Below are 18,909 nucleotides of genomic sequence, written 5' to 3'. Positions count from 1 at the left end.
TTTTATAAGTAATGTGAAGCTGTATGTGTATTGATGTGCAACCCAATGCTATGAATAGCTTTCAAGTCCAGAAATATCAAATTAACAATCCTTATTTTCTTACGAGCCAAGCTTTTTGGCAAGTATTTGAAGGCGAAGCAAGCCAGGGATGTTCATTTGGAACAATCTTCAATTGGGTAGTTTTCTCCATGTCGATGGGAGTGCTCTATTGAAACCATGAAAGAGCAGCATTAGCCCTGTGGAGCAGTACACCAAGTTTGAACAGGTTTTGCCCTTTGATAGAGAAAAACACAAAATTCATCTTGAATTAAAGTTACTCGATCTTAAATAGGATGTGGTTTAAACTGGCGTGCACACACGCACACAACCAGACTGTTGAACTTTTCATTCAATTCTCAACAGAAACTGTGCATTTAACCAGAATGTCCACTTTAATAGGAGTCATGAATACTGTTGCATGTTTTCTGGCTGGTGCAGTGCCCTCTTTTTTAATTACACCTGTAGTTTTAAATCACTCACATGGTGTGTATTTTTTTCTTTGTTTCGTGTTTAGGTCAAGCCCGGGTTCAACAACTGGCGGAGAACACTCGGTACTTCAGAAGACGACTGAAGGAAATGGGATTCATTATCTATGGAAATGATGATTCACCAGTGGTGCCTTTGATGCTGTACATGCCAGCCAAAATTGGGTAAATAAAAAACATAAACTTTGTAGCGTAGACTTAAACTTTGCTTTTAGTTTCCTTCAGCTGTCTGTCATAACAAAATGCCTAACTGGCAGCTTCACAAAATGCCTCACTAGTCTGTAGCTTCAAATTAAAAAAAAATAAACACAACAAATTAAACATGAAGTTATTTCCCCCTTGTTTGAAATGCTGATTAGCTACACCACCTTTGCTGTGCTGTGTGGTCACCATGTCTCTGTGTGGTCACCATCACTGCCAAAATTCCATTTGTTTTAGACCTAGCGCCCACAATGTGCATGTGTTCAATAAGGAGGCCAGAGCATATTTCTCCATTTCCACTGACATTTGTACTCTGACACACACTTTCCCAGTGGAGAGAGTTAGGAGTCTGTGAATGAAGAAGGAAATTAAAAACTGGCTAGATCCGTTTCCTGCATTGCTTCAGCGTATCTTCTGAGCCAACCATAGCGAGGGATTTACACTAGATTAATCTAAGTAGGTCTATATTGCCTTCCCAGCTGAGATTACAACTGTTTGGGATGAGGAGGAGGGAAGAACGAGGAGGAGACAGTAAAATAATGGTCCCTAAAAATTGAAGTAATTTCTCTTCGTAGAAACCTCCAAAGCTAAGTGCGGATCTACCTCATTTGGTTCAGTTGTAAAGAGTGCCTATTGCTCACCGAATATATCTTGCAACCAAAAAAATCTAGGTCATACATTCCAAGGTAGAAGCCTAAAGCAATTGCAGAGTGTAGTCATGACTGACTAAAATGTTGAGATTCACAGATTGTGAAGCAATTAATAATTCCTTGAAATTCCAGTTGTGATTCACTAAAGGATACCATATGGTCCATTATTTGGAACAGAGATAGATTAGGGATCAAGATGAAGTATCTTGCATAGTAGAGCAATCTTGTGATCACAAGAACACTAATTAATTTGCACATTTTTTCCCTCCACTTACTTTACTCATTCAACAAAGGAAATATACTAAAGATAAAAGCAGAAATATCCAATCCTTACTGGTTGTGTCACAAGAGATGACATTCCCTTGGACCTAATGAGGATGGAGTCATGGTGCACCATATCTAATCTAACTAGATATGTCTGGTCCAGAAATCCCGGTCGGCTGCTTCCTGCGGGCGATTGGTGGTAAAAAATTTTAATTGCACTCTTACCTTATCCTGCGCCCACGCAAGTGCCCAGTCCTGAGGCCTCCACTGGCTACGCGTCGCAGCACGTGCACGTCGGGACGTGCGCTGGGCTGGAGCTGGAGGCACATGGCTCTGGGCAACCAATTGGGTATAGTATGTTCATTCATAATTCCCATTTATGAATGAGAAACAGCCCCCAAAACACACACAACCAATAATTAAAAATACACCATTTTTATTAATTTAAATTAGTTATTTTAACTATTTCCGATTTCTTAAGTTTTTTTTAATTATGGTTTAAAATAAACTTACTGTAGTGGGGAGGGTTTTTAACACAGTTTTTATTTTATTTTTAAATGTTTGTATTTTTAAAACTCTTACGCCTGTAAAAGTAGACTATGCGCCTGCTTGTATCAGGCGCAAGAGTTTTGAGGTCATTTGCTGGGCAAAATATGGGTAAAATCCTGCAATCTTGCCCGTGCAAATGTCCCCTCTTCTGAGATACGGAAGATCTGTCGAGCTCCAACTTGACGGATCGGAAAAGCTGGTTTTCAGCGCATGAGCATTGTGTGCTGAAAACTGGTTTTTGCAATGTGTTCCTGAGTCCGTAGACGCTCTGTACGGACCTGGAAGGCCGTAATTTCTGCCACTCTGTGTCTCTCTATTTTGGAGAGTTGGATCGTATCCTCCCTGGACTCTAATGATTACTGAATACAAAAGCCAAGAGGTGATTATGAAAACATACAAGACATTGGTTAGGCCACAGTTGGAGTACTTTGTGCAGTTTTAGATATGCCATTGGAGCCAAGGAAAAGGTGCAGTGTAGATTCACTGGGATGATTACAGCAGTCAGAGGATGCAATTATGGGACACTTGGGGAAACTAGGACTGTTTACTAGGCAGCTAAAATGGGGGTTGAGGGGATGGGATGTAATAAGTGTTCAGTTTTTTGCATGTTATTGAGGAGAAGGTAAATAGTGAAAGATTGTTTCCACCGGTGGGTGATTTCGTAACAGAGGCATACATTTAGGATTTATATTAAAAGCACAAAGGGGGAACTTGGAAGAAAAGCTTTCCCTCACATACTGGAACATGGAATGCATTACCACTATTAGCTATGGAGGCTGAGTTAATCACATTTAAACAGGATTTTAATTAACACGTGAAAATTTGATTCTGTAATGAGGTAATTCTATCTGCAGTCTCTCCTAAATCTTCATTTTAAATCAACAGGGATAGATTAGAAGAATCCACCCCGGCCCTAGTACCTCGGGTAAATGCAGCACATGGTGTGACACTGAACCATAGAAACCACAAGGTCCATAGTCTGAGGCACTCGTAGCTGACATGATGAGTCAATTTGGGTTCAGTGTCGCTGTATTGTTAGAAAGACAAACTTGGATTTATACAGCGCCTTTCACGACCACGGACGTTTCAAAGCGCTTTGCAGCCAATGAAGTACTTTTTGGAGTATCGTCACTGATGTAATGTGGGAAACGCAGCAGCCAGTTTTCGCACAGCAAGGTCCCACAAACAGCAATGTGATAATGACCAGATAATCTGTTTGTTATTGAGGGAGAAATATTGGCCAGGACACCACGGAAAACTCCCCTGCTACTCTTCGAAATAGTGCCTTGGGATCTTTTATGCCCACCTGAGAGAGAGCAGATGGGGCCTCTGTTTAATGTCCCATCCGAAAGATGACACCTCTGACAGTCCAGCGCTCCCTCAGCACTGCACGTCAGCCTAGATTTGTGCGCTCCAGTCACTTGAGTGGGACCTGTTGACAACCTTCTGACTCAGACAAGAGTGCTACTCACTAAGCCATAGCTGATATGTTTTAAGGGGGGGGGCGGGGAGGAGGAAGAGAATCAGCCAGGGTTCTGAGCCTTAGTTATTAAACAAGCCTCCCCCCTGGAAGTTAGTACATATAAACGTGGGTCAGACTTGACTGCAGTGGCTTTCACAATTGAACAGGCACTGTCACTGGCTATTTAGGCCATGTGTGGAGAATGAGCCCCTTGGGTGAGTTACTGCTGCCACAGTTCTGCAACATGCGTTATGGGGAGTTGGAAGAGGAACCAAATGTTGCTTTCTCTTTTGAATCAGGTGCCCTTTGTCACGGGCCATAATCAATTCATAAGATTGGCAAAGCTTAATGTGCATGTTATGTTAGTGATTGGATTTAGAATAGGAAACATTCGATGAATACCATTAGCATTGGATTGCCACCACCAAATAGTAACTGGCTATGATTAGGTTTGAGCTATCCCGTTGAAAGTTTGTCTTTAGAAAATAAACTGCTATAATATTCAGTGGCAGGGGTGGTATTAGTGATGCCTGTTACAAGGGCTATGTTGCATTCCTTGCAAGTATACTGGAACTGCTATCATCAATGGGGGTCTCATGGTATCGGCACTACTTTGGTTTTTATGCTATATAAAAATGGCTGCAGTGAGGCAGAGATAATAGTGTTTACATCGTAGCTTCAGATAAAGAAATCCACTGGAGTTCTGCATTTAACTAGTGTTCCTTCTTTACCACCTTACCCTCCTGCACTCCTCCACAGTACTACAACATTGCTGCTCCCTCTTGACTATCTGTTTTACATGTGTTTTTTTTTCATAAACTTTAAATCTGAAGTGTACATTTTATTTCCTCAGTGCTTTTGGGCGAGAAATGTTGAAAAGAAACATTGGCGTTGTGGTGGTTGGGTTTCCCGCTACGCCTATCATTGAATCCCGAGCCAGATTTTGTGTATCTGCTGCTCACAGCACAGAGATGCTGGATACAGTAAGTTTCTTCATTTAGTAGATATTCCTTTTCCCTTGCAGGGATTGATGAGAATAGATTTTGAATTTGCACCAGTATGATTTACCCATTTCATCACTGAAATGACCCCCTCATTGCAAATCCTCATTAAACCGTCAATGAATTGGCATTAAAACAATGCACCAGAGCCTTTCTGGACACTGAGCCCCTTGAATGCAGTTGTATTCGAAGTTGCATCATATGTCAGTGCATTAACGTTGTTTTGATTTTATCCTTTTGGCATTAAAATACAAGAACATTGCCACAAACTATTTTATTGCCACGTGTTTTTGACAGATGATAAAGTAATAAAGGCACAGTTATCATTTTTGTTCAATGTCCTCAAAGCACACCATTGGAAATAGAGGACATTCTGTTGCAAGTTAAAGTAGCACTTGGGCAATAAAAAATTTAATTTTGATACTATAAGTGGATGTTTCACTGGTTTCATTTTGCAGCTAAATAAGTATGCTTAATTCTTTTTAATCTTGGAGGCAAGAGTTGAGAAGGTTAAAAACCTTAATTTGTTACCTTTTTGTTTTCCCCCACTCCTCCTAAAAATGGCTCATTCAAAGCCATCCCTCTAATTTAGGTCATAAAATCATGTTATGTTCCACTGTGGATATCTGATTTTTTTTTTTGCTAAAAGAAAGGTAGTGCTTTTAACTATCTCAGGATGTCACAAAGCGCTTTACAATTAAGTAATTTTGAAGTATACTCACTGTTGCATTGTAGGAAATGCTGCAGCCAATTTGCGCACAAGTAAGCTCCCACAAACAGCAGTGTGATAATGACCAGATAATCTGTTTTCTCTTTAAACTGTTATTGGTTGAGAGCTGGGGGACAAATGTTGACCGGGGGACAAATGTTGACCAGGACACCCTGCTCTTCTTTGAAATAATGCCAGGGGCTCTTTTACATCCAGCTGAGAGCAAATGGAGCCTTGGTTTAACGTCTCATCCGAAAGATGGCATCTCCTTCAGTACTGCACGAAAGTGCCAGCGTAGATTTTGTGCTGAAGTCTCGAGTGGGACTTGAATCCACAACCTTCTGACTCGGAGCCATAGAGACCAGATCAATCCCTGGATTACTCTGGAGAACTTGGGAATTAGAATACATGTCTGGTAATTTGATTAAACAGCCCAGGGTGGATGGGAAAAGGCCAAAGTTGGAGGAATAGAGTTCTTGGGTCGTAAGGCTGAAATAAGGTTACGAGATCAGGAGGGTTGAGGCCTTGAAGTAATTTGAACACCAGGATGGGAATTTTAAATTTGAGACATTGGGGACCGAGAGCCAGTGTAGGTCAGCAAGCACAGGGGTGATGAATGAGTGGGATTCTGTCATTGCCCAGTATTGTGCAAAAGCCCATGGTATCTCATTGTGTTCTGATGTGTGTGTTGTCCTTTTGGTCGATTGTGGAATTTGTTAAAATTTCCATTTAATGGCAATTCCTTTTTGGGCTTTTTCTTATTGCTGTGCTGATGTGGAATGACCTTTACAGAACCAAAACGCTGAGATACATGAACTGCAAGTTTATTCGTGCTGATGAAGGGGTTAAATTGTGGGCATGCTTTTCAACTGTGACTGAAATACTTATCTAATGAAATATTTATCCAAATCAACCTTCTAATTCTGAGATTTTGGGCCAAAGATGAAAGTTAAGTATCAAACAATCTAACTCCGAGGACCAAGTACCTTAACTACATTGAAAATATATTACCAGTATTTATACAACTGTGATCCTGAATAATATCCCCTTTGTAGTTTCTGCAATCATGTGGTGCTTTATTTTAAATTAGAAAGTATTATATTCTGAAGTTAATTTTTTTTTTTTAAACCTCATTTTTATTTAAACAAAATAACAATCAGTACCACATGGCCATGGCAACTTAATCCAAAAAGGAGTCTCCTGTTGCACGGTTTGAATTTGGGGTTTTAAGCATTAGCGGTAGGGTTTCAAGAGTCATTTAATGAACTCTATATAATTGTCAAAAGATGTCATGATGCGTTCTGTTGGCATGCACGTATGAAGAACCATTCACGCAATCATTTTTGTGCTGGTTTTATTCAGGACGGGGCTGGGCGTACTGTGTTTTTTTTTCTCTTGGTTATGCTCCACGAAGGTCATTATCCAGTTGTGTGTACGGGGGCCCCTCTGACTGAAATTTCTCTTGAGTAGGCTTCACAAATAAAATCAGAACTTACTGGCATTGCCTTGTGCTGCTACTAAAATCCTCATTTCAGATGGTGGGAGAGGAACTATTCTGTGTGTTTTATATTTTTAATTTTTATTTTTAAGCAATTATGAAATACACACGCACCCACTCCCTGCGATCTCTTTCGTCAGAATGAAGATCCGAGCCGGGCTTGCTCCTTGTAATACATAAGCCTATACCAATATGTTCTGCATTCTTCTTTGGGTTACCTGTCACTTTAACTGTGTGGAGCAACAGCATTGGCATTGACCGTATTTTCAAAGACTGAGAATCTGATGTAACCTGCAAGACGTCTATAAAAGGGTCAACTTGGTAAATCCCGTGTCAGCATGAAAGCAAAAAAAAAAAATCAACTCAAGATTGATAGAATGATTCTATGCCAAGTTCAGGATACTCTGTGCAATGCCCTACAGACTTGAGGTGTGAAAAATTGCAATTCAGTCCTGGTGCCACAGATCTGTTTTTGTGATCCAGGGGGCTCCTGCTGTATGACAGCTGAGTGAATAATGCAACATGTGGTTGAGCAATGGCAGTCTATAGCCAACAAGAGCCTTTAAATGAGAGAGTATATGGATGCCTCTGGCCTGGTAAAAGCTGCATGTCGAAACCCGAATGGGTTGTGTACTGAGCGTTTGAAAAAGCGCAACAAGTTCTGGCAAAGTATTCTGTGTTGCATCAATCTAAAAAGAACCCATTTTATTTTTGTGGAAATGTGATTGTGAAATGTTCTTACTGTCTAAGCTCTTGAGAAGCGGGACATTGTTCCAAAACTCAGATGACATTTGGAAATGGGCTGTTGGAAAAAGCACTGTGCATTCCAGCATTGCTGATGGATATTGCTGCATATGAAGAAGATCCTAAAGGAACAGGGTTGAGTTTCCTGGACTGGGCTGGCCAGTCTCTGGTTTTGAATAGCTGTGATGACAGCTGATACCTGGGCCCACTATTTCTCCAGCAAGCGAATGGTTATTGAATCCCACAGCAACTCTGGCCGATCCTTGCCCAGCCAACTGCAGGGCATGATGCGATTGGTAGCTTTCCAAATACATTAGAAACACACAAATTTACAGTTTGGAATTCACTAAAAATGCACAGCCCTCTGTCAGCAGCCCTGAAGGTTACATATAAACTAATGAACAATGGCAGAAAGGTACAGAGCACCCAGCCCAACCAGTCTGCCCCACACAACTGTGACACCCCTTACATTAAAATATTCTGCATTCCACCCCAACCAGAGCCATAGGAACTGATTAACCTTCTGTTTTAGACTTCCTAGGTATAAAAGGTTAAGCATTTACTTAAACATGTATGATAATGTGCTTCCATTCACTAACATTTGTTTGAGATTACTGTTGAAATACTCAATGGCATAGAAGGCTTTTATAAATGAGTACATAGCTCAGACCTGGCCAGAGTCCCTATTTTTTTTTTTTTACATTTCTCTAGTTTGTGTAAATGAAGGTCTCACTGCTTAAATATTTGATTGTAGATGTAACACAGGATTAGCCAAGACATTTTCCCTTAGCAGAGTGGTCAACAACCAGGGGGCATAGATTTAAAGTAATTGGTAGGAGGTTTAAAGGGGATTTGAGGGGAAATGTTTTCATGCAGTGGGTGTTGGGGATTTGGAATTCACTACCTGAAAAGGTGGCAGAGGCAGTAACCCTCACCACTTTTTAAAAAGTACCTGGATATGCACTTGAAGTGCTGTAACCTACAAGGCTATGGACCAAGAGCTGGAAAGTGGGATTCGGCTGGATAGCTCTATCGGCTGGCACAGACACGATGGGCCAAAATGGCCTCCTTCCATGCTGCAGATGTCTATGATTCTATGATTTTTGTTACTGCAGTCTTTAATAATGCTTTCTTTATGTAGCTTTTTATCATGTCAACACATCTTGCTTCAAACATTTTGAATCCAGTCACAGTTACGTGAGCAAATCTAAGGACTAGTTATACATTCCTATGAATTGATTTAAATTTTACTGCAAATTTGTGGTTTGAACTTGTACAATCAAGTCTTGGCCCAAATACCCCTATTCCTAGAGGATATGACTTCAACAACTAATATTTATATAGCATCTTTAACGTAGTAAATCATCCAAAAACACTTTAAAGGAATGTTACAAAACACAAATTTAACACTGAGCCATATCAGAAGATATTAGGGCAAATGACCAAAAGCTTGGTCAGAGAAAAAGGAAAAAAGACTTGCAGTTACATGGTGCCTTTCATGACCACCGGATGTCCCAAATTGCTTTACACCCAATGAAGTACTTTTTTTTTTTGAAGTGTAGTCACTGTTGTAATGTAGGAAATGCGGCAGCCATTTTGAGCACAGCAAGCTCTCACAGCAATGTGATAATGACCAGATAATCTGTTTTTGTGATGTTGATTGAGGGATTAAATATTGGCCAGGGCCCTGGGGATAACTCCCCTGCTCTTCTTCGAAATAGAGGTAGGTTTTAAGGAGTGTCTTAAAGGAGGAAAGAAGGGTGGAGAGGTTTGGGCTAAAATTCCAGAACTTGGGGCCTCGGCAGTTGAAGGCATGGCCACTGTTAAAATTGGGGAACCTAGAGGCCAGAATTGGAGGAGCACAGCTAACTTGGAGGGTTGTGGGGCTGGAGGAAATTAGAGATGGGGATTGGCAAGGCCATGGAGGGATTTGTAAAAACTTATCGCATCTCTATTATCTCTACTGTTGAGTCTGATATACTTTAAACGTCAATGGCAATTTGCCTTTGATGCACCTTCGGTTCAACTTCACTGAATACTGTATTCACAGACAGGATGTTAATTTGTTTAAAGTTGCCCTGCCCCATAGTGGGCATTTTCCAATAATCTTGTAGAGCTCACCTATTACTAATATTTATATTTTCCAAATAAAGTCCATTGGCAAATGCAATAGTTTTCATGTTTACTTTGGAATGGGTTTGCAGTATTTGACTGCTGCTGTGCCCACCCACTTTGCCAGTCATGGAATACTAACTTAAACATTATTCAGGTATGTGTACCAAGCACTAAAGGTTTAAATTTAGTACTGTTTGAGTCACTTGCAATATTTGAAGCTTTCTTCATATTGTAAAGTATTGAGTATATGCCAGGTTTGCTTAGAGACGGATGAGTGTTTTATAAACACAATCTAAACTTTCAGCAATAAAATGAATTGCATTTAGCAGTTAAATCCCTGCTGCGCTCACCACCGTGATCCAGTTCAAAATCTGTGGAGCAATTCCCTGTAACTTGGGTGTGATTTATTCAAATAATTTTACACTGATGTTCCATCAATTCCTTTTGAGTTAATTTGATTCCACTTTTGAGCACTCTGCTGTTTATGAATAAGCTATGTTTCAAAGTGTTTTTTATAAATGTTACTGGCCATCATTTTTGTTGGACCCCTCCACTGTGCTGCTAACCTTATGGCCTGCAGGCTCCGGGGTTCCAATTGAGCATGCCAATGCTGTTGTAACATCTCTCCATTACTGTGCTGCTTTTTGACAGTCTAAAATGAGAGCCGGTAATAACCACCGCCACGGGAGTTTTACTTTACATTTATCTCCAGCTGAGTATGTTTGCAGTGTGTGTCTTTGCATTAATATCCAAGCCGGGGCATTTTCTCCCATATCCTGGCCAATATTTATCCCTGAACGAACTTCAGTTTATAAAAAAAAAAAATTATCTGGTCATTATCACATTGCTGTTTGTGGGAGCTTGCTGTATGCAAATTGGCTGCTGCGTTGCCTTAGTTACAAGTAACTACATTTCGAAAAATTCTTCATTGGCTGTAATGTGCCTGAGGTCATGAAAGGGGCTATATGACTGCAAGTCTTTGTTTTTAAAAAAAAAAGTCATTTAGATGCCATGATTGAGGAAAGCGAGTTGCATAATAGAGAGATGCTGATAGGGATAGCCTGGTCAGTCACATCTTTAGTCATAGCTACTCTTGTGCATTTGTTTACATTTGAGAAAAATTGGACAGGCACTTGATTGCACATTATAATATTTTATCTCCTCACTCCCCTTCTTTAGGCTTTAAAGGTAATAGGAGAAGTTGGTGACCTCCTCCAGTTGAAGTACTCGCGACACAAGTTGGAGCCTTTAATTAACCGTCCGTTTGAGGAAACGACCTATGAAGAAAATGAGGACTGAGCTCTGCCCCTAGTTGGACAAACACTTGCAAGTCTTAAGTCTCCGCTTTCAGTTCAATACCACTCTGCTTCTTTGTGCTTCGATCTTCAGACCTATTTATTTATATTTTTTAAAATACCCAAACTGAACTTAGAGGTGTCGAATAAGTGCTCGTTCACTTAAGCCCGTTTGTGTTTCATTAACGAGAGCTGTGCGCGCAGGTTTTCGGGGTCGCTTTTGTTTACTGAGAAATCAAAACAATGTGGATTCGCAGCACTCGATCGGAGTTTCTCTCCTGAAGCCCTGCCTGTGGTGAGCTACAGCACAAATCGAATTGGTGCAGTGGCAAGATGGGACTGCTGCTCACAACCATGAAATTCCTGCTGCTGAAACTTTTTTTTCATGGTTTGTATAAGTTTCCACTTTTTTTTTTTTTTCCCCTTTGCTCCAGTCCCTCATTCCTTTCCCCCTCCACACCCCCCCCCCCCCCACACACACACACGCAACCAATTTTAATGGGCCTGAATGTGTTTGTTTCAAGCGTACTTAACTATTCTGGTCTTGCTGACCCTTCGCAACATGGCCCCGTCTTTGTTGATGCAATTAAAATCTTCAAGATGGTGGAGTGGGGAGGGACATTTGGAATAACCTACATCTAATTCATTTTTTTTGAAGTGCTTTTGTTAGTGTGCTATTGAAGAGATCAATCAAGAAGTCCTGAGGATAAAGCTGGTTTTGGTTGGCCTAAATTACCAATTAATTCACTGTCCCTTGTAAATAGTGCTGATTATGTGTAAAACTATCAGTGTAGGTTCCATTTGCCTAACTTCAACGACTGTGCTATCTCCCCTCTGCTTTGCAAAAGCCACGTTTTAAAAAAAATTGTATCCACTTTTTTGTTTTGCTTTTTTAAAAAAAAAAGTCGTCATGTAAAACGGTCAAATATGAAGGTGATGCTGAAGAAACTTTTTCAAATTTTGAATGGGAATATTGCACAAAATGTCTATGGAACTTGTTGAGAAGTCAGAGCTTTATATTTCAAGCAATGCCGATCTTTACTTTTGATATATATTTAAATTAAGTGGGGGGGAGGAAAGAGAGGGTGGGGGAGAGAAAGGGTTTAGTCTATCTTTTTGTTTTAGAAAGTTTGTTTTTGGAGATGGTGGTAATTTGATTTACCTGTATACTGAAAATCTCAAGTTGCACCAAAACAGAAATCATCTGGTCACCATTATTTATTGAACTCTGAAACCTTTGTCACTCCAAATAATGCAACTCCTTCCTTCCTTTCTTCCTTCTCTCCTCCTCAAAAGATTGGCTCACTGGAACAAAAGGATTTGTGTGTCTACACTGAGTGGCAGCGAAGCATTGGGGCCAATGACATCTGTGTGTGTGTGCTCTAACCAAATGTTCAGTTGGAGCCACATGTTACTCTTGCATCAATCCTTCCTTCACAATAGTATCATTAAACATTCGCACTACAAAATAAGTGAATGTTCTGGGTCTGCCGGGACTGTGGAAAGGGCATAATTCAGATGTGTCAACTTGTTCACCACTTGTGGGGCTTGAACTGTGGGTACCATGTGTGCAAGGGGTACATATCTGGTTGTAGCATTTTTATGTGTACCACACACAATAATTTTTAAATTTTGAAAATGAATACTTTACTAGCATTCCCTGCCGTGATATGCCCAAATATGAAAATGAGCCAGTTGCGCTTCACTTGCTTAAATTGCCTGACTAATGACCAGTCAGCACACTTGCTGTACCGTCACAATTAACCTTGATTTTGCTCGGCCCTCATTGGTTTAAATATTTATTTTTTATCCATTCATTTTACTTTGGGGGACGGGGCAGGAACATTGTTGCAATTTCAATCTCTCTTTCTAGTACAAGAAGCTATCGAGTGACGATGTATCTGTGCAGTGAAAGGGGGCAGCACTTCATGTTGCAGAACTTGTGCATTTAATAAGTCATTGCCCAGCGACTGGAAGTGAAAATTTAGACCATATTTGTCTTTACAAGTGGGGTAGTAATAATGCAAAGTGTTTCTTGCACTCAGAATTTAAGATGGTCATAAAACTTCCAGATATGGGTTGACTGGTGAGAGAGATGTATGATTTCTGTGCAAATAGTGTAGCTATTGATACAAAATACCTGATTGGGAGAGCATGGGTATACCTTCACGATTGAGTAATTCTCCTTTCTGCTTATCTTATGTTTTAAGTTGAGGATTGTGGGCTGTAATGAAGTGTTGCACCAAAGCATGTTTGAGTGTGCTGGCCACTGGTTTTGGCCTTTAAGGGATTGCAGTGAAAATGAAACCATATCAGAAAGTTGTGCTGGAATGCAGAGCTGAGACACCCTTCATCACATGTACTGTGAGCAGCACCTCTCATCGGGCTGTGTGTGTTGTGTATTTTGTTCCCAGATCTCTGACTGGGTAGTCTTTGTCGTTCTGTTCATTAATTTGTAAAAGGTGAGTGACTTGATGATCAATGTACTGTGCGATAGGTGTGGGACTGAACCAAGCAAGTTCTCTGATCATTTCCCTGAGCTGTCTGATCTCGGTATGGATATTAGTAGCTGTGCTACAGTTGGTGCTGCCTCACTGGGCTTTAGGTGGGGAGAGGAGAGAGAATCAGTTGGGATTCCTGATACTGTAATACTGTCCAGTGACCCCTTCTGGAATGTGAATTTAGGGTGAGGACAGGATTAGGAACTATTTGCCTGACAGCACTCGCTTTTGAGGCATGCACTTGAAGGTTGGTGTCTTGGGTGAAGTGCTGGAGGGCACATCTTGCCTGTAAACCTACACCCCAACACACAATCAGTCTGTGCCTCCAGTATCGAAGGGAAGAAAACTAGAGGGGAGCAGAGAGGAGAATTTTTAAAAAACACACACAGAATGAATGACAGTTGGTTGAGTAGGGAGGTGAAATTGAAATGTAATTTTGCACCCATTTCCCCAAATGTAGAACTGAATGAACAATATTTCACTTGTCGTATGAAGAGGGCAAGGTTTGTGGATCCTGACACCAGACCCGTCGCCATCATGTTCTTTAGATTTGTTTTTGAGCAACGCTTTTAAATCATTCCACTTTAATTCTGCTTTGTTTTGCTAATTTCAAACCAGTTTGAACACATTACAAATCTCACCTCACATTTAAGGGATGAGTTTCTTGTAGAAAACACATACTTGTAACTTTTTATACTAAATTGCACAGATCAAGAATTGTGTTTTTTGTTGTGGTTTCACTTTGTTTTAATAGAAATAAGCAGCAGATCATTGGGAGCAAATGCAGAATTAGTTTCTCTGGGATATGTTATATTTCTAAAACTGCATATCATATTCTGTTGAAAGATAGCTTTACCATTCATGTTTTAAGCTATGTGTAATATGCATTCTAAATGGTGCTTTTTTTTATTTTTAAATAAATCTGGATCAATCTGTTTAGTTAAATTAATTGCACAATTGTATTCTCGTACACTCTCATTCCAGGTTAGTGTTGCGTCCCCTTTCCGCTTGCTCGCAAGGTGCGCAGTTGTGGTTATTGGACCTTTTTTTGGTTTGGTCTTGTGTTTTTGCTCAGTCCATGACCAGACTCTTGACCCAAGCAAAGTACTATTATGCTAAGTAACTGTCCAGAGTCATTCCATTCTACAGCTACCTTATTGTACAAGTTCCTTTTTTTTTTTTCCCCCTTCTCCCCATTACGTCCCAATTTCTCATGCACTTTCTCTCTCATCCTTGCCTGTATGTAGCCTTCTCCATTGCCTTTTTCTTGCAGAGACTGCCTTTTGATTGGCGTCTGTAGGGTGACCCTGGTGGACGCTAGTTTCTCTTCCCTCCTTCCACTCTGAAGAGCTCATCCCTTTTCATTGAGTTGCGCTGCCCAGCATTAATTTGCCATTGAGTTGAAATGTAATCTCCAGTTGACATTCAAAAAGGAGAATTCTGTTCACAATTTCTCATCTGCACCAAAGCTCTCAGCTTAGTCCTGGGTTTTTATGCACTCCCGTGTATTGCAAAAGATTCAATTGATGCTGCTCGAGCCATCTCTCTAAGATTGAACAGTGTAGATACCCTTTCAGTTTAAGCACATATTTGAGCTCTCCTGTGAAAGTTAGCTCAGTGGTGTAGTGCAGGCTTGCTTTAAATATATAATTTTTTTTAAAAGGCTAAAGTAAATAGCAATGATTCAATAAACCACTAAATGCTTTATTTCCCACCTTTCGCTTCCCTGGTAACACTTTTTTTCTTTACTACAAGTAAAAAAAAAACATCAATTTAACTGTACTTCCACATTCCTAGCTGTAGAAGTACATCTCGAGTATTGAAGGGGCTATGACCATATTGCCTTGGCATGCATCTCACTAGCTTGAACTTCAAATCCTTTGGAAAATACTATTGGAGATGAGAACACATTTTCTAGGTAGATACTCAGAATAGCCAGTTTAAGAAAATTATGTCTGGCTGGGAGTTTGAAAAATGCAATTCAGTTGTTGGTATCCAGGTGATGCCATACACTCCAGGAGTACAAATGCAAGCAGCTGGAAGAAATATCTCTTACTCCTTCCACTGTTTTTGCTGTACTGTTAGTGCATGCTGGTCCTGGGTAAGAGTCTCACTTATGTGCTGGATAAACTAGTGGTGGTCGTGTTTTGAAGATTGAGTATGGGGAGGAGCGGAGTTGCAACATTCTCCCTGTATTGTACGTGCACATATAATAAAAGCAGGCTTTCGTTTTATTATAAACCTTTAAGCCTTTTGATATATTGACATTTGCAAATTATACTTTTAATGAAGTTGTAATCACATTTGAAAGTCGAATGTGTCGTAAACACACTTTTCACTATGGTGTTTTATATTTGTATATCCAAAATTTATCACCGGTCATCAATGTAGCTTTGACTTGAAGACGACTTTAAAAAAAAAAAAAAATAACATTTTTAAAAATCCTGTTCTTCTATGTGAATTTTAAGCTCAAGTGCAGTTATTTTTAGCTGTGTGATCAGGATGCTGCCAATTCTAGACAAGTCAGTAATTGTACTGATTCCAACTGACGGTCCAGGCAGTTATGAAAGACCATACAGAGACCCTTACACAAGCCCATGGCAGTTGAAGCTATGCAGACTTTCTTTTTTTATATATAAAATAAAACTTTTCATAATGGCTAAGTTTAAAAAGAAAAAAGTTACTTTCCTGTAAGGGTGGTGGGGTGGTCGGGGAAATGCCATTTTTTTTAAAAAAGGATTTAGATAAATCGCTGGAAGCCAATTAATGTAAATTCTAGTGAACATGTACAGTGCCTTCTGTAGGTGCGAGGGCTCTTTTCCGCTAAAGAGGACCTTTTCATTTCCTGAAGGTGCGTTCGTCCTGTGCTATAGAGAGCGTGCTCCCAATCTCGGCCGTGCCGTCATGAATAGGGGGGAGAAAAATGTTGCGTGCTCACCTCGCGCTGGGCAGCTGGCGCTGTGGCGAGATTACATGTCCACTTTCTCTGCCAACGAATGGTAACGGTCTGAAGCATATGTTGGGGGAAAAAATAATCAGGAAATTTAAGGTTTTCAAAATGTGGTTTCTCGCTGTGATTGGAGCGTTGAAGGGTGAAACTTGGTAAAGTTCTTAATGCATTTAAACCTGGGTTCAAAACTTAGGCATTGGCAACAGAAGCCTGTTGTGCCACCTACTGCAGGGTAATCCCCAAGAAGTCGGTCAGCCATCCTTTATTTTTGGTTATAAATGACCGTTTTTTAAAAATATAATAAATTTGTAATTTTTTCTAACTTTTCACATTGGCAGTCAAAGTAGATTCTTCTTGTAACAAACTGCATTGTTATTTCAAGAAAGAGGATGATCATTTTGGCTAACATCTATGCCAGAAAGTAAGGATTTTACAGCAGGTTGTATGATCAGGTATTGAAGGACTTCTCAACCATTTTTTTTTTAAAAAGGGGAGGGAGGGTGCTTTTTACAAAGCGAGCCAGAACAGGTACTGCAAGGTGATGTACAGTCAAGATTTGTGGCGGGAAAGTGCTGGTTCCATTGTGGCAGTCTGATAAGTGAAGCCTTGTTACATATTATGTTGAGGGGCACATAATTTTATTCAGGATGTGAATTAGGACATGGGAGGAGGTAGTGAAGAACTTGAATACAAGTCTGTTTTGTTGTACTGTACAGCGTTAGCTATCAAACGCTCTGCACAGACAGATAAATCCAACACCGATACAATTTAATGTTGGCTTTAAAAGGTTGATGCTAGCTTGTGTTGGGAAGTGTTGATAGTTTTATGCAAAAAATAAGCCAAGTAGTGTTGCAGGAATGTCTGAGTAACAAACCTGATGCTGTGTTCACTAAAGTAAGGCAGCTGAAGTATTTCTAATGGGGACCAGCTAAATACAGATGTTGACTTTGCTGCTAACAGCGATTGCAGAAGAATATAGAAAGAATTGTTGTAACTCACTCCGTGTGCTTTTCTATTGAAAAGCAGGATGGCAGTTGCCTGTATATTATAGAAACATTCAACTGTGAGTAGCATTGGGATCATACTTTTTGTTTGACTTGGTGTCCACAATTCTCCTTTGATCCCAGACTAGCATCTGGGTTTGTAATTCCCTTTTCATAATGTGGTAAGGGTCATGTTGAAAAACACAATCTACAAATGCAGTGCCACTTTGTTTATGCAATCTTTGAACATTTTGTAAGAAATCTAAACATCCATTCTGTGAAGCAACTTTATTTTCTGTAAACATATTTTTAAATCATCAAATCAAAAGCAGAGCAACCTTTATCCACATGTTGATCCTACACATTATGCATTTAGCATCCTGAAATCTTTGGCTTCAGATTGGAAGCTGTTTTGTGTTATGGTTGTTCTAATAAAGACTAAGGAAAGTGTTTTTGTGATGTAATTTTCAGACCACTCCATTTGAGCACTTCTGACACCCAAGCACAACCATGTTTGTGAAACTTGATTTAAGGATAACTGGGCTTAAATTTAAAATTGTAGTAAGGTTACTTCCAATGTCTTGAGATGCTCTTGTCTTGTCTTGTGTCTGCATTTTCTCAAGGATTTGGTTAATGACTGCATAATGTGTTTTGTATTTGTTTGAATTTTAACTGGGAATGACCATGTTTAACAAAAATCTCTAAATTATGCCTGAAGAGTACAAGAAAATCCCAAACTTTGTAGAGATCTCTGAAATCCTAGTGAGTGACTTTACCCCATGATGTTTATTGTGGGGTAGGGGCAACATCGGGTGGAAATGAAGTTTGCTTTTGCCCTTCTAAAAATACCGTCTGCCTTTGCACATTTCAGCAATCAAATGTTTCCATTGAGTTTGCTTTACTGATTCAAATGATCTTGGTCCTAATAATGGAATACCAATTGCAGTATATTGTAAATGCGATTTAATACCACTTACTATTGCTGCTTCTGTACATATCCTGGTCTTTTGTACACAAGATGTTATAAATGTACTTTTTTGATGGGACTCCCTAAATGCAGTAACGTTTTGTATTGAAACCTTATCAGCCTTTTTACCTTGAATGATTTCACACAACGCCATTGGTTTATGAAAGTGTAATTTATTCATGCATTGTTAATGCAATGCCTATTGAAAACACTGGAGAATCAATAACTGCTTGGAAAAATAAGCCAACTGATAAATGTATAATGTTCTAAATAAAGACTTTCAATACATTTTTGGTCAGTGATAGATTCATACACTGCTCGGGTACTTTCTCAACTTCCCTTGCATCTTGTACCAATGTTTAATTGGTTTGTCAAGGCGCTTGTAGGAAAGAAGCACCATTCGAGGATGATTGTGCATCTTCCAGCTTTCAGAGGTCCTTGGTCCACAATGCAAATCAAATATTAAACAACCATGACCTGTAGTCAGTGCAACTTT

General features: G+C 39.8%; 1 protein-coding gene across 2 annotated transcripts in view; it reads left to right on the top strand.

Annotated features, from left to right (window-relative positions):
* Window positions 1-18,674, top strand: part of LOC139263476 (serine palmitoyltransferase 2-like) — a 206,951-nt gene extending 188,277 nt beyond the window's left edge. Inside the window, exons 10-12 of one of the 2 annotated variants that reach the window (XM_070879615.1) lie at window positions 554-689; window positions 4,504-4,633; window positions 10,897-18,674. In XM_070879615.1, coding sequence (XP_070735716.1) covers window positions 554-689; window positions 4,504-4,633; window positions 10,897-11,016 — 386 coding nt within the window. In that variant the 3' untranslated portion in view covers window positions 11,017-18,674. The remainder of the gene's footprint in view (window positions 1-553; window positions 690-4,503; window positions 4,634-10,896) is intronic. The other variant, XM_070879616.1, reaches the window with a different exon arrangement.
* Window positions 18,675-18,909: the final 235 nt, after the last annotated feature.

This window comes from Pristiophorus japonicus, chromosome 4 (genome assembly GCF_044704955.1).
Source record: "Pristiophorus japonicus isolate sPriJap1 chromosome 4, sPriJap1.hap1, whole genome shotgun sequence".
NCBI lineage: Eukaryota > Metazoa > Chordata > Chondrichthyes > Pristiophoridae > Pristiophorus > Pristiophorus japonicus.
Note: the sequence above shows the minus strand (reverse complement) of the source record. Positions and strands in the feature narration are given on the sequence as shown.